The sequence below is a fragment of the Scatophagus argus genome, chromosome 7 (genome assembly GCF_020382885.2).
Source record: "Scatophagus argus isolate fScaArg1 chromosome 7, fScaArg1.pri, whole genome shotgun sequence".
Taxonomy (NCBI): Eukaryota; Metazoa; Chordata; class Actinopteri; family Scatophagidae; genus Scatophagus; species Scatophagus argus.
The window spans coordinates 24,393,167-24,405,278 of NC_058499.1; the positions used below are offsets into that span (position 1 = coordinate 24,393,167).

The following is a 12,112-nucleotide window of genomic DNA, read 5'->3' on the forward strand; positions in this document are numbered from 1 at the left end:
TGCAAAGTTGAGATTTACAAGAAAGAGATGTGGGGCAACAAAAACAGTTCAGTCTGTTCAGCAAATATGACTTACATTTGAAGTAACTAACTTACCAGTTCCAATCACATTGATATTTTACACATAAAATAATAACTAGAAACCTTAAATAGCCTTAAAAATGTGGAAATTTACTTTCTGACATAAATTTAAAAAAATAGAAAAAAAACAGGCTGAAGGACTGATAGCTCAAAGTGAAAGCTGAGGGATGATGAACAGCAAGAGCTCCCTTTCCCTGCATTTCAAACCTGAAAACTGTAATCAGTTAAAAAGCTGACAGATCTGGAACATCTGGGGTCATGATAATTATGGTACCTAAAAATGGGGTGAGAGGAAAACAAATGAAAAATCCTCACATGATCTTTCATTATTTAATATTTCGACATTGTTATGAAGCATAACTGGAAATGATAACATACGCATCAAATATCTGTACTGCTTTTTGCAAAGCATAGCTATGAGCTGTTTTAAAACTGATTAAATGGCAAAAGTGAAGCTTACTTCTTTCACAGTTTAGAGACAACAGTAACAATAACTTCTACATCACTTCATTAATTCACAACATTTCAGGTACTGGTGCTAAGAATATCTATATTATTTTGGGATGTTCTGGAATCACAGCCTAGCCTGAACTCGCGTCACTGCATGCTGGCAATCACACACTGTTGCCATTAAAACATTCAAATCTGGAAAAAGGTGGCAGCTTGCGAGAACTTTTTTTTTTTTTTTAAATATTCTATAACTCCTGAACTGCTCTGGAAAACAGTGTTCAAAACTGCTTAAAGCTAATAATTGTACAGTGAAGAGTTGTTGTTTTGTTTTTTTTTAACCATCTTACTCTATCTGACACATCAGGAGAACATATTTTGAAATCAGAATGGAATCATTACTGTTGGACAAATAGTCAAAGAAAATATTTGAGCATTTAAAGAACTCTGCTCGAAATGATTTACAGATGCACAGTGTCAACAGTGATGAATAAAAGTGAAGGATTTGCGATAAAATCAGCAACACTTTGAAGTGAAAAAGTTAGTATCGTAAAAAGGCAGAAAATACACTTGAAGTCATGGTCACACTTGTAAAGTGGGAGAGCGAGTGAAATGTGTAACATGTATAGAAATGTGGGTTGATTAAAATATCCATTCCATCATCTGCATGACACAGACACCTAAGAAATTTGTTTGTTTGAAGCCATTCTTGTTGTCATGGTGTAAATGACAGCCAAGGCAGTCAGTCAGACATAGTCTGCAGCAATTTAAAGATGTTTAACATAAATTAAAAAATGAAACAGAACTGCTATTTTTGCACCCCTCCTCTTTTTACTAAAAGACCTAACAATGTCATGTTGTGAAAGACATTAATTGAAGAAAGTAAAAAGAAATCTTCATTTTTGGATGTTTTGTTTGTCAGTCTGTAAGGCTGACATCCAAACATCCATAAGTAGTTCATTTATAGTACATTTATTGACTAGCAGCACCTGTTTCAATGTACATCTGCTTAGACTGTTATCCACACCATATTTGCATGTGTCCCATATTTAACTTTTACTACGTAGGCAAGCCAGATTGAATATAAGGAGTCAAAGGGTGCAGACCAGTGTGTGGTTGAAGACCCTTTGAGACTCCTGCTTGTGGTAAGTTTGACTTCTATCTGCTTTAAACCATTTAAATGATTTCATGATAGAAATGCATTAAAATATTTACTAATTATTTCTCACAACTACAACCAATTTGCTGAAAACATGTGGTGTACTCTACAGGGCCACAGGATATAGGTTAAGAGACTTTTGACAGAGGGAGAGCCAGGTATGAAAATTTTTCAGTTATGTTTTATTTGTACATATTTTATGTGAAACATTTTATTCAGCAGCAGTTTTCATCATGATAGTGTTAATTTATCATGCTCAGTACTTGCAGAATTTGAACGAGCAAAGTGAAGTAACTTGTACTGATGCAGAGATATAAATTTAAGAGAGATCTGTTAATAATTTAGTTAATTCTGTGCTATTACCACATGGCCTTTGTTTTAAAACAAAAGAAAAAGATTTATAACATTACTTTATGTGTAATTAACTCATAGAAGGAAACTGCCACCATGAGTACGGACGCGGAGATGGCCGTTTATGGCAAAGCTGCCATTTACCTCCGTAAGCCAGAGAAGGAGAGAATTGAGGCTCAAAACAAACCTTTTGATGCCAAGTCTGCCTGCTACGTGGCTGATGCTAAGGAGCTGTACTTAAAGGGGACAATCATCAAGAAAGATGGTGGCAAAGTCACTGTCAAAGTCCTGGATACTCAGGAGGTTGGTACCACAAAGTCAGATTCACTTAGGAATTCAGTGTGATCAGTTCTCATTGTGACAAATGTCCTGTTCCAGGAGAGGACAGTCAAAGAAGATGACGTCACTCCAATGAATCCTCCCAAGTTCGACAAAATTGAGGACATGGCCATGATGACCCATCTCAATGAAGCCTCTGTGCTGTATAACCTCAAAGAGCGTTATGCAGCATGGATGATCTACGTAAGACAATCTGTCTAACGAGAAAAGAGAAATATTGAAAATGGCTGTACATGTAGGAAACAGACAGTTAACTGCTGGATCTCTATGGTGACTTTCAGACCTACTCTGGCTTGTTCTGTGCCACTGTGAACCCTTACAAGTGGCTCCCTGTGTACGATGCTGAAGTTGTAAGTGCCTATAGAGGCAAGAAGCGTATGGAGGCTCCACCCCACATCTTCTCTGTCTCTGACAACGCTTATCAGTTCATGCTTACTGGTAAGTCACGACCATGACAGTGTAGAATCATCAGTATATGAGGTTTCTGTTGCAGAAAAACACAGCTAATTCCTTTTTTTTTCATTTAACAGATAGGGAGAACCAGTCTGTCTTGATCACGTAAGTTGCACATTTGTTCACTTTGTTAAACACAATCAAGTATCTTGAACAAATTCTCATAAGTCTGTGTCTATACCTAGTGGAGAATCTGGTGCCGGAAAGACTGTGAACACCAAGCGTGTCATCCAGTACTTTGCAACAATCTCAGTTGGTGGAGACAAGAAGAAGCAGGACTCATCAAAGATGGGAGTATGTTATTACATGATGATAACATTTAAGTGTTGTTTTAGTATGAAATATTTTCCCAGTCATTTTCTGATATCAATTTTAAACTTGCATTATATACATATAGGGTTCACTGGAGGATCAGATTATTGCAGCCAACCCTCTGCTGGAGGCCTATGGTAATGCCAAAACTGTGAGGAATGACAACTCATCTCGTTTTGTAAGTATGGAGGGATTTCTACATAAGAAAGATATTTTTATATATATTTTCTGTGTGGTGGGATATTAAAAACTCCTCTATTCCAAACAGGGTAAATTCATCAGAATCCATTTTGGCACAACTGGCAAACTGGCTAGTGCTGATATTGAGACATGTAAGTAACAATTCTCATGGTACATACAAATGATTGGAACTCAGAATTTGCAGACTGTGACCTGTGAACAACATTTATAGATCTGCTGGAGAAGTCCAGAGTCACATTCCAGCTTCCTGATGAAAGAGGCTACCACATCTTCTACCAGATGATGACCAACCACAAGCCTGAGCTGATTGGTAAACAGACTGTGTTGCCACATAATTTTAAACCTACTCACATCTTTCATGTTTAACAATTTATTGACCTTGTCACCTCTTTTTTGCTCTTCAGAATTGTCACTCATCTCAACCAACCCCTACGACTTCCCCATGTGTAGCCAGGGCCAGATCACTGTGGCCAGCATTGATGACAAAGTTGAGCTGGAAGCCACTGATGTGAGTGACCTTCACTTCAAAACATCGAAATGTATTATGTCCATCATATGTAATATCAGTACCTCTCTTTTGAATGCATTTTCTAAAGTGATTATGTTTTGTCTGGACATTTCTTTTGAAAACAGAATGCTATTGATATTCTGGGCTTCACTAATGAAGAGAAGATGAGCATCTACAAGATGACTGGTGCTGTGCTCCACCATGGTAACATGAAGTTCAAGCAGAAGCAGCGTGAGGAGCAGGCTGAGCCTGATGGCACAGAGGGTGAGTATTTAAGGCCAGGTATAAGTGCATAGCTTGGGACCAAAAGCAGAAAATTTCTTGGTCAGACTGGTTTCTCTTATGTCATAATGCAAAGTCTCAGTCACATACTGTATATATTAATTGTAAATAACTTAACTATTTCCAGATGCTGACAAGGTTGCTTACTTGCTGGGTCTGAACTCTGCTGACATGCTGAAAGCTCTGTGCTATCCCAGAGTGAAGGTCGGAAATGAGTTTGTCACCAAGGGACAGACTGTACCTCAGGTAACTGACACATGTTGGTATAAGTTTTTTGTTTAAATTGGAGTACATGTGTATTTCTATTACCAACAGGAACCTTCATGTGTGTGTTTCAATCAGTGATGGGTTAAATGCAGAGAAGTAATTTAATCCCAGTTTGGAATTAACAAAGTAAAAAAATAAAGAACCTGATTTAAGTGTTGATTCTTTTGTTGCATATCCTTCATTTAGAGTCCAGAATAATAATCCTGCATTTTTTTTTCAGGTGCTGAACTCAGTGACTGCCCTGGCCAAGTCTATCTATGAGAGGATGTTCTTGTGGATGGTCGTCCGTATCAACCAGATGTTGGACACTAAACAATCAAGGCAGTTCTTCATTGGTGTCCTGGATATTGCTGGCTTTGAAATCTTTGATGTGAGTTTCATTTCAAACAGCTCTGTAGCTGATGCTTTTCATGACAGAACCATTCCTATCTTCTTACTACCTGCAAGAGATTATGCTGAATATATGTGCTCTCACAGTTCAACAGCATGGAGCAGCTGTGCATCAACTTCACCAATGAGAAACTGCAGCAGTTCTTCAACCACCACATGTTTGTCCTGGAGCAAGAGGAGTACAAGAAGGAGGGTATTATTTGGGAGTTCATTGACTTCGGCATGGACTTGGCTGCCTGCATTGAGCTGATTGAAAAGGTAGTTGTTTCACTTTGTTTCTATGTAATTATTCTTCATTTGACTTCATGTATACCATACACCATGTACACCATAGTAATTTATAATTACAAATGTCTTCCCACTTTTTTCAAGCCTATGGGCATCTTCTCCATCCTTGAAGAGGAGTGCATGTTCCCCAAGGCCACTGACACATCCTTCAAGAACAAGCTGTATGACCAGCATCTTGGCAAAAGCAGAGCATTTGAGAAGCCAAAGCCAGCCAAAGGAAAGGCTGAGGCCCACTTCTCTCTGGTGCACTATGCTGGTACCGTGGACTACAACATCAGTGGCTGGCTGGATAAGAACAAGGATCCACTGAACGAGTCTGTGGTGCAGTTGTATCAGAAGTCCTCAGTTAAACTGCTGGCTCTTCTGTATCCTCCCGTTGTTGAGGGTATGATAATAACTATACTTAATTGAAACAAAATTGAAAAGCATGTGATCGTGTTAATGCCTGCTTCTAAAAAAACATGTCTGTTGTTATCAACAGAGGCCGGTGGTGGCAAGAAGGGAGGCAAGAAGAAGGGTTCCTCTATGCAGACTGTATCTTCACAGTTCAGGGTAAGGTGTAATATTGTAAGCAGGTTATACTCAGTGCTTATATTTGTTCCATTTCATGACAAGCATTACCATTTTGAATCTACAGGAGAACTTGGGCAAGCTGATGACTAACTTGAGGAGCACCCATCCTCACTTTGTGCGCTGTCTGATTCCCAACGAGTCAAAGACTCCAGGTACATTGAAAACATAATCTAAATAAGCTTTGTTTTGTTGGTTTACTTTTGTACTGCGTCAGCAAAAGAGGAACTACTCATTCAAACAAGTAGGAACTGTCTTTCTACAGGTCTTATGGAGAATCACCTGGTCATCCACCAGCTCAGGTGTAACGGTGTGCTGGAGGGTATCAGAATCTGCAGAAAAGGTTTCCCCAGCAGAATCCTCTACGGGGACTTCAAGCAGAGGTATCAGCTGGCATTTTAATGTCATTTTGATGCGGACTGTCCAAAGAAAACTCTCACACTGACCATAAACTCTCTCTTAAAAGGTACAAGGTGCTGAATGCCAGTGTCATCCCTGAGGGTCAGTTCATTGATAACAAGAAGGCTTCAGAGAAGCTGCTTGGATCAATTGATGTTGATCATGACCAGTACAGATTCGGACACACCAAGGTAAGCTTTTGGATTATATTCATACTTCAGTGTACTTGCCAAGAAGAAATGTTTTTAAGTACAAAGTATTTTTGTGTGAATTAAGGGGGAGAAGGATTCACTATGTGAGTTAACGCTACATTATTCTTTTTGTTTCAGGTGTTCTTCAAGGCTGGTCTGCTGGGTACCCTTGAAGAGATGAGAGATGAAAAACTGGCAGCTTTGGTCACCATGACTCAGGCTCTCTGCCGTGGGTACCTCATGAGAAAGGAGTTTGTGAAGATGATGGAGAGGAGGCACGTTGAAAACAGCAAATTCTGAAATATGGTATGGAAAGTTACAAACAACAGTGATATTCATAACTCAATGCCTTGTCAACAGGGAAGCCATCTATACTATCCAGTACAACGTCCGCTCATTCATGAATGTGAAACACTGGCCATGGATGAAGGTGTACTACAAGATCAAGCCTCTGCTGAAGAGCGCTGAAACTGAGAAGGAACTGGCCCAGATGAAGGAGAACTATGAGAAGATGCAATCAGACTTGGCCACTGCCCTGGCCAAGAAGAAGGACCTGGAGGAGAAGATGGTGTCCCTTCTGCAGGAGAAGAACGATCTGCAGCTGCAAGTAGCATCCGTAAGTACATATCAACAGACAGCTGTGCCTTTTCTGGTTTTCCAGTGTTGATGTGCTAAAGACTATTTTCATAAAATGAACCAGGAATCAGAGAATCTGTCAGATGCTGAGGAAAGATGTGAGGGACTTATCAAGAGCAAGATTCAGTTGGAGGCCAAGCTCAAGGAGACAACTGAGAGACTGGAGGATGAAGAGGAGATTAATGCTGAGTTGACTGCCAAGAAGAGAAAGCTGGAGGATGAATGCTCTGAGCTCAAGAAGGACATTGATGACCTGGAGCTTACCTTGGCCAAAGTGGAGAAGGAGAAACATGCCACTGAGAACAAGGTGTGTAAATATTAATATATGCAGCAGATCAAGCAATATTTAAAGATTACCATGTAAAAACAACATCCTTCTTGCAAACTTAGGTGAAGAACCTGACCGAGGAGATGGCCTCTCAGGATGAGAGCATTGCCAAGCTAACCAAGGAAAAGAAAGCCCTTCAGGAGGCTCACCAGCAGACTCTTGATGACCTGCAGGCTGAGGAAGACAAAGTCAACACTCTGACCAAGGCCAAGACCAAGCTTGAGCAGCAAGTGGATGATGTAAGTTTACAAAATCTCTTTGGTTTGGCCAAGCAATATTCAATATTCTTGAACGTGATCATTAGCTCATAATATTGTTCAGCTTGAAGGTTCTCTGGAGCAAGAGAAGAAGCTGCGTATGGACCTTGAGAGAGCCAAGAGGAAGCTGGAGGGTGATCTGAAACTGGCACAGGAATCTATCATGGATCTTGAGAATGACAAGCAGCAGTCTGAGGAGAAGCTGAAAAAGTAACTCTTAGTAACTACTTTTGAATTTGAACAACCATCCTTTTAAAAATCGTGTTAAACTGTATGAATTCTTACTATGTATTTTATCATTTATTCTCATAGGAAGGACTTTGAAATCAGTCAGCTCCTTAGCAAGATTGAGGATGAGCAGTCACTGGGTGCTCAGCTTCAGAAGAAGATCAAGGAGCTTCAGGTGACATATTGTGTTAAATAAAATGTAACTTCGTGCATTTCCATTTTGTGTATTAAAAGTTTACTGAAAAAAACTTACCTCCATTCACCAGGCCCGTATTGAGGAACTGGAGGAGGAGATTGAGGCAGAGCGTGCTGCTCGTGCAAAGGTTGAGAAGCAGAGAGCTGACCTCTCCAGGGAACTTGAGGAGATCAGTGAGAGGCTGGAGGAGGCTGGTGGTGCCACTGCCGCACAGATTGAGATGAACAAGAAGCGCGAAGCTGAGTTCCAGAAGCTCCGTCGTGACCTTGAGGAGTCCACTCTGCAGCATGAAGCCACTGCTGCTGCTCTGCGCAAGAAGCAAGCAGACAGCGTTGCTGAGCTGGGAGAGCAGATCGACAACCTCCAGCGTGTCAAGCAGAAGCTTGAGAAGGAAAAGAGTGAATACAAAATGGAGATTGATGACCTCTCTAGCAATATGGAGGCTGTTGCTAAAGCAAAGGTACACAAAACACAAACAACACTAAACTCTACTTTAATACCATAATTGGTGTAATAATTAAATAAATAAAATCTGCTCTTTGACATGATCTGTGTTTCCTTCATTAGGGAAACCTTGAAAAGATGTGCCGTACTCTTGAGGACCAACTGAGTGAACTGAAGACCAAGAATGATGAAAATGTCCGTCAAATCAATGACCTGGGTGCACAGAAAGCACGTTTCCTGACAGAAAATGGTATCTATTAGTTATCAGTGAATTATCTGTCATGTGTTCTTGAGCAAAATGACCCAAACTAAAGCTTCATGACATCTTCCACAAAGGTGAGTTCAGTCGTCAGATTGAAGAGAAAGAAGCTCTTGTCTCCCAGCTGACCAGAGGCAAACAGGCCTTCACACAGCAGATTGAGGAGCTGAAGAGACATATTGAGGAGGAGGTTAAGGTAAGAAAATGCAGAGTGTTTACGGTGTATTTGTTCTGTGTCATTTAGATGTCTTGCACACTGAATATTATTTCTTACATCAGGCCAAGAATGCTCTTGCCCATGGACTGCAATCAGCCCGCCATGACTGTGACCTGCTGAGGGAGCAGTTTGAGGAGGAGCAAGAGGCCAAGGCTGAGCTGCAGCGTGGTATGTCCAAGGCCAACAGTGAGGTGGCTCAGTGGAGAACTAAGTACGAAACTGATGCTATCCAGCGCACTGAGGAGCTTGAGGAAGCCAAGTGAGTAACATTCAAACAATTAATTGCTTGAAGCAACACTTGCAGTAAACAAATAAAAACTTTACAATTTGACATTTGTTTGGCTTAATTTTTTGGGCCAAACATTTTAAATTGTGGCACTACTTTCATGTGTTCATCAGAATTCTATTGAACCATATATAATTGTTTCAATAGAACTTCAAGCTTTTCACTGAGAGACAAACTGCATCTTTTTCTCACAGGAAGAAGCTGGCCCAGCGCCTTCAGGAGGCTGAGGAACAGATTGAGGCAGTGAATTCCAAATGTGCTTCTCTTGAGAAAACCAAACAGAGGCTCCAGAGTGAGGTGGAGGACCTCATGATTGATGTGGAGAGGGCTAATGGACTTGCTGCCAACCTGGACAAGAAGCAGAGGAACTTTGACAAGGTGACAGTGTTTACATGATGTTGCATAACTAAGCTGCACAAACCATACAATATATATATTTATTTGTCGTTATTTTGCTACATAACCAACTGAACTGAACATTGTGTTATTTAGGTGTTGGCAGAGTGGAAACAGAAGTATGAGGAGGGTCAGGCAGAGCTGGAGGGAGCACAGAAGGAGGCTCGTGCTCTTGGTACTGAGCTGTTCAAGATGAAGAACTCTTATGAAGAAGCTCTGGATCAGCTGGAGACCATGAAGCGTGAAAACAAGAATCTGCAACGTGAGCTTACTAGATTGTATTAACTATTATGGTAACAATACATTGTATTCAACATTAAGTATCTATTTAAATTTTACACATCGGGCCTTAACAGTATAAAACACATGCATCTCTCTGCAGAGGAGATCTCAGATCTGACTGAACAGATTGGTGAGACTGGCAAGAGCATCCATGAGCTGGAGAAGGCCAAGAAGCAGGTGGAGACAGAGAAGTCTGAGATCCAGACTGCTCTTGAAGAGGCTGAGGTACATTTCTTCTGGGAAGATCTTCTCAAACTTTATGGACAAATGTTTTATCCAAGGTTTGAAGGCAAAGAGTGTATGAATATTTTATTCTGTGATATCATTAGGGAACTCTGGAACACGAAGAGTCTAAGATCCTGCGTGTCCAGCTGGAGCTTAACCAGATTAAGGGTGAGGTGGACAGGAAGCTAGCAGAGAAAGATGAGGAGATTGAGCAGATCAAGAGGAACAGCCAGAGGGTGATTGACTCCATGCAGAGCACTCTGGATTCTGAGGTCAGGAGCAGGAACGATGCCCTGAGAATCAAGAAGAAGATGGAGGGAGACTTGAATGAGATGGAGATTCAGTTGAGCCATGCCAATCGCCAGGCATCTGAATCCCAGAAGCAGCTGAGGAATGTGCAGGCACAGCTGAAGGTATTGTAAGACATAAAGTTGCTGCACAGTCTATGGGCAGTGCACCAACATTGTGCCAGTCATATAATTATTTTGCTGATATGTTTCACCAGGATGCACAACTGCATCTTGATGATGCTGTCAGAGCCCAGGATGACCTCAAGGAACAAGCTGCTATGGTGGAGCGCAGGAACGGCCTCATGGTGGCTGAAATTGAGGAACTTAGAGCTGCTCTGGAACAGACAGAGAGAAGCCGCAAAATTGCTGAGCAGGAGCTGGTTGACTCCAGCGAGCGTGTTGGACTCCTGCACTCTCAGGTGAGCAAACCCCACAATTTCTTCGATGGTGTAACAATTGAACATTTCTTTCAAAGATGATGTGACAATTGGTTGTGATGACTTCAGTGACGAAATCTTTTTATCGTTTAGAATACAAGCCTTTTGAACACCAAGAAGAAGCTCGAGGCTGACCTGGTCCAGATCCAGAGCGAGGTGGATGACACTGTTCAGGAAGCAAGGAATGCAGAGGAGAAGGCCAAGAAGGCCATCACTGATGTAAGTTTAAATTCCATTTATTCTCATTTTTACTCCACATAAATTGCGTTTTTTTCAAGGTATTTCTAATTAACATTTTATGCTTTCTGCTCTAGGCTGCTATGATGGCTGAGGAGCTGAAGAAGGAGCAGGATACTAGCGCTCACCTGGAGAGGATGAAGAAGAACCTGGAGGTGGCTGTTAAGGACTTGCAGCATCGTCTAGATGAGGCTGAGAACCTGGCCATGAAGGGTGGCAAGAAGCAGCTCCAGAAACTTGAGTCTAGGGTAAGACAATTCTCTTAACATTTGCATGGTCGAACAAATGTACGAAACCATAGGGATCCTAAACATTTTATGAATTTTGTGGTTTTCTGAAGGTGCGTGAGCTGGAGGCAGAGGTTGAGGCTGAGCAGAGGCGTGGAGCAGATGCTGTGAAGGGTGTCCGCAAATACGAGAGGAGGGTGAAGGAGCTCACCTATCAGGTAAAACTCCATTAACATTTGACATGTACAGTACAATTCAATACAATATACAATAAAAATATTTAAACATCCAAATCTATATTTTCTATTACAGACCGAGGAGGACAAGAAAAACGTTACCAGGCTGCAGGATCTGGTTGACAAGTTGCAGCTGAAGGTGAAGGCCTACAAGAGGCAGGCTGAGGAAGCGGTAAGGACAACACTTTATTTTAAACCATGTACACCTGACTTAGTTGGCCTTTATGAACATTCAAACATCTTTCTGTATCTTTAATTTCAGGAGGAACAGGCCAACGTTCACCTGTCCAAGTGCAGGAAGGTCCAGCATGAGCTGGAGGAGGCTGAGGAGCGTGCTGATATTGCAGAGTCTCAGGTCAATAAACTGAGAGCAAAGAGCCGTGACAGTGGAAAGGTAAATGTACACACATTTCAGCTCGATGATATATCTAGTTAAATCTCCCATGCTTTTTATGTCACACAATGTTTTACCCATGAGTGAAAATAATTTCCATGACTACTTCATGGAACTTCAAATCAAATTAATGTCAGACAAATGGATGTTGTCTAAGTATGTTTACATGTACTGAAAGTATTAACTCTTTTTTTTCTTACAGGGGAAAGATGCTGCTGAGTAAAGCACTTGAGCTTTTGGGCTGTTTCAAATCATATAATATGATGTGAAATATACCACAATAAAACTGTTGATTTTGAT

The 12,112-nt window shown here is 41.1% G+C and overlaps 1 protein-coding gene across 1 annotated transcript; it reads left to right on the plus strand.

Annotated features, from left to right (window-relative positions):
* Nucleotides 1-1,419: 1,419 nt before the first annotated feature.
* On the plus strand, nt 1,420-12,112 carry LOC124062417 (myosin heavy chain, fast skeletal muscle-like). The gene is made up of 39 exons (XM_046395171.1): nt 1,420-2,340; nt 2,416-2,559; nt 2,658-2,814; nt 2,907-2,934; nt 3,015-3,123; nt 3,227-3,319; nt 3,410-3,473; nt 3,554-3,652; nt 3,747-3,850; nt 3,976-4,114; nt 4,260-4,378; nt 4,620-4,769; nt 4,877-5,047; nt 5,162-5,462; nt 5,559-5,629; nt 5,715-5,802; nt 5,913-6,030; nt 6,114-6,237; nt 6,376-6,512; nt 6,598-6,853; nt 6,938-7,180; nt 7,264-7,440; nt 7,523-7,668; nt 7,771-7,861; nt 7,953-8,342; nt 8,450-8,576; nt 8,663-8,781; nt 8,865-9,061; nt 9,283-9,466; nt 9,581-9,746; nt 9,867-9,991; nt 10,096-10,404; nt 10,497-10,700; nt 10,812-10,937; nt 11,033-11,203; nt 11,296-11,400; nt 11,495-11,590; nt 11,681-11,812; nt 12,015-12,112. Exons 1-39 carry the CDS (start codon nt 2,134-2,136, stop codon nt 12,033-12,035), a joined length of 5,808 nt encoding a protein of 1,935 aa, XP_046251127.1. The 5' UTR covers nt 1,420-2,133; the 3' UTR covers nt 12,036-12,112.